Source organism: Glycine max, chromosome 17 (genome assembly GCF_000004515.6).
Source record: "Glycine max cultivar Williams 82 chromosome 17, Glycine_max_v4.0, whole genome shotgun sequence".
Classification (NCBI taxonomy): domain Eukaryota; kingdom Viridiplantae; phylum Streptophyta; class Magnoliopsida; order Fabales; family Fabaceae; genus Glycine; species Glycine max.
In genome coordinates, this window is record NC_038253.2 from 19,040,550 (window position 1) to 19,043,047 (window position 2,498).

Genomic DNA, 2,498 nt, shown 5'->3' on the forward strand with positions numbered 1-2,498 from the left:
ATTGGTTTAAAACCTAAGGCATGGTTATGGTCCCCAAGACACCAAATCAATAAACAGTTTTTCTTCTCCCCATCTGAAGAGAAAACGAAGGTCACATAAGGAAGAATGTGATTTGGTTGAGGAAGGTCATTAAACCAATTGTTCGTGACCACTGTCAGATTCTGCTGCGTGTTGATCAAGCTCTCTATGGATCCAGGTATTCCTTGAAACCTCTTGATAATCTGACATAATGTGTTTTGGTGCTCATTTGGTATTTTATAAGGTTTATTGAAAAATAACCAACAAGTGGTATCAGAGTCACCATTACTGTTAGATTATTAAAATTTAAAGTTCTGTTTGATATGTATTATATCTGAATCTTTTTAGTTATATGAACCCTAATTTTATTTTGGGGAGAAACTATTTTGATCAATAAAATTGTAAAACCCCTAAATTTATGTGTTATGGCCATAAAGTTTTTCTCCTCTTTAGAATTAATAAAAGGCATCTGCATTTGATTTACGGGGTTGTATAATTTTTTTTTGTTTGTGTCGCATTTGCTGGCATATTATTCTATTTGGGATAAAGGTTCTACATATCTGGTGTTGTATATATATATATATATATATATATATATATATATATATATTTCTATGAAACGGTGATAAACTGATAATTTATGATATTCATGTGGTTATAAATTTGAGATGGTACTGCGGTATGTTTGTTTCGGGTGCGTAATTAGTTTACCTTGGTGTTGTTTTTCAAACATTTACTGCTATCACAATTGGTTGCAAATTTAACCATTACAGATCCTTTCCATTTAATTGCGTGTCCAGTATTTTTAATTAAATTGGTTGAACCATTATGTTGCCAAAGTAACCTCTGTTATGTAAATTGATTTAATTAAATTGCATGGATGTTAGTATGGAATTATTTATGCGAATTGTGCTCGGCCCAAAGGAAGACACAATTTGACCAAATAATAACATACTTGCGACGATAAATATGTGACAATTATTAAGTTTTTTTTCCATGAGAATAATAGTCGGTACAAAGAAAGGCTATTATTTGTCAGAACTAATTGTCAATATTTGATCATTGCGTTGAGAGTACCAATTACAAATTAATTTCTCTTTCCAAAGACTAGAATTAATGTTGTGCTAGGTATCTTGTAATGGATCCGTTATGGGAAATATTTGTATGTCTTGTTATATATACTTTATATGACTTGCTTGATTATTTGTGAACATGTTATTTTTGTTCTCTATTTAATTAATATTACCAGTGCTGCAAATGTTACTGCCCAAGTGAATTCTATCCCAATGCTGAATGGGACAAATTTTAAGGCCTGGAAGGAAGCCGTAGAAATTGTTCTTGGTTGTATGGATTTAGACTTGGCACTGAGGACGGAACGACCCATTTTCACTTTGGAAATCTCTAATGAGGTAAAAAAAATTGAGAAGTGGGATCGGTCCAACCGAATGTGCCTTATGATCATGAAGCGCTCTATTCCAGAGGCGTTTCGGGGCTCTATTTTTTAGGATCAAAGTTCTAAGAAATTCCTTGAGGAAATTGAGCAATACTTTGCCAAAAATAAAATGGAGGAGATGAGTAACCTTTTGGCTAAAGTCATCTCCATGAAGTATAAAGGCAAAGGGAACATAAGGGAGTACATTATGGAGATGTCCAATCTCGCATCAAAACTCAAGTCACTTAAGTTAGAGCTTGGTGAAGACCTGCTCGTGCACTTGGTTTTGATCTTGCTTCCTGCACACTTTGGGCAATTCAAAGTGAGCTATAACACTCAGAAGGACAAATGGTCCCTCAATGAGCTTATATCTCACTGTGTGCAAGAGGAGGAGAGGCTATAGAGAGATAGGACTGAAAGTGCTCACTTGACTTCAACCTCTCAGAATAAGAAAAGGAAGAAGACTAAGGGTGTTGCGGAAGGGACTTCTAAGCAAAAGAAGCAAAATAAGGATGAGGAATTTACCTGTTACTTCTACAAGAAGTCAGGACACATGAAGAAAGAGTGTCCCAAGTATGCTGCATGGCGTGTGAAGAAAGGTAAATATCTTACTCTAGTTTATTTAGAAGTTAATTTGGCTTTTGTACCTAAAGATACATGGTGGGTAGATTCTGGTGCTACTACTCACATAAGTATGACTATGCAGGGTTGCCTGTGGAGCCAACTGCCAAGTGATGATGAAAGATTCATCTTTGTGGGTGATGGCAAGAAGGTTGTAGTGGAAGTTATTGGAACTTTTAGATTACAGTTAAAAACTAGAATTTATGTGAATTTATTTGAGACTTTTGTTGTACCGTCTTTTAGATGGAATTTGATTTCTATTTCTAGTTTGGACAAATTTGGATTTTCTTGTTCATTTGGAAATAATAAAGTTAGTCTCTACCAAAATTCAAATATGGTTGGTTCTAATTCTTTAATTGATAACTTTTACATGCTTGATGTTGTTAGTTCCTATAATGAAATACTATAAATAAGTTCACATGGTACA

The 2,498-nt window shown here is 34.2% G+C and overlaps 1 protein-coding gene across 1 annotated transcript; it reads left to right on the forward strand.

Annotated features, from left to right (window-relative positions):
* Positions 1-686: 686 nt before the first annotated feature.
* LOC112999923 (uncharacterized) lies at positions 687-1,853 on the forward strand. The gene is made up of 3 exons (XM_026126343.1): positions 687-697; positions 1,268-1,427; positions 1,524-1,853. The coding sequence occupies exons 1-3, from the start codon at positions 687-689 to the stop codon at positions 1,851-1,853; spliced, it is 501 nt and encodes a 166-aa protein (XP_025982128.1).
* Positions 1,854-2,498: the final 645 nt, after the last annotated feature.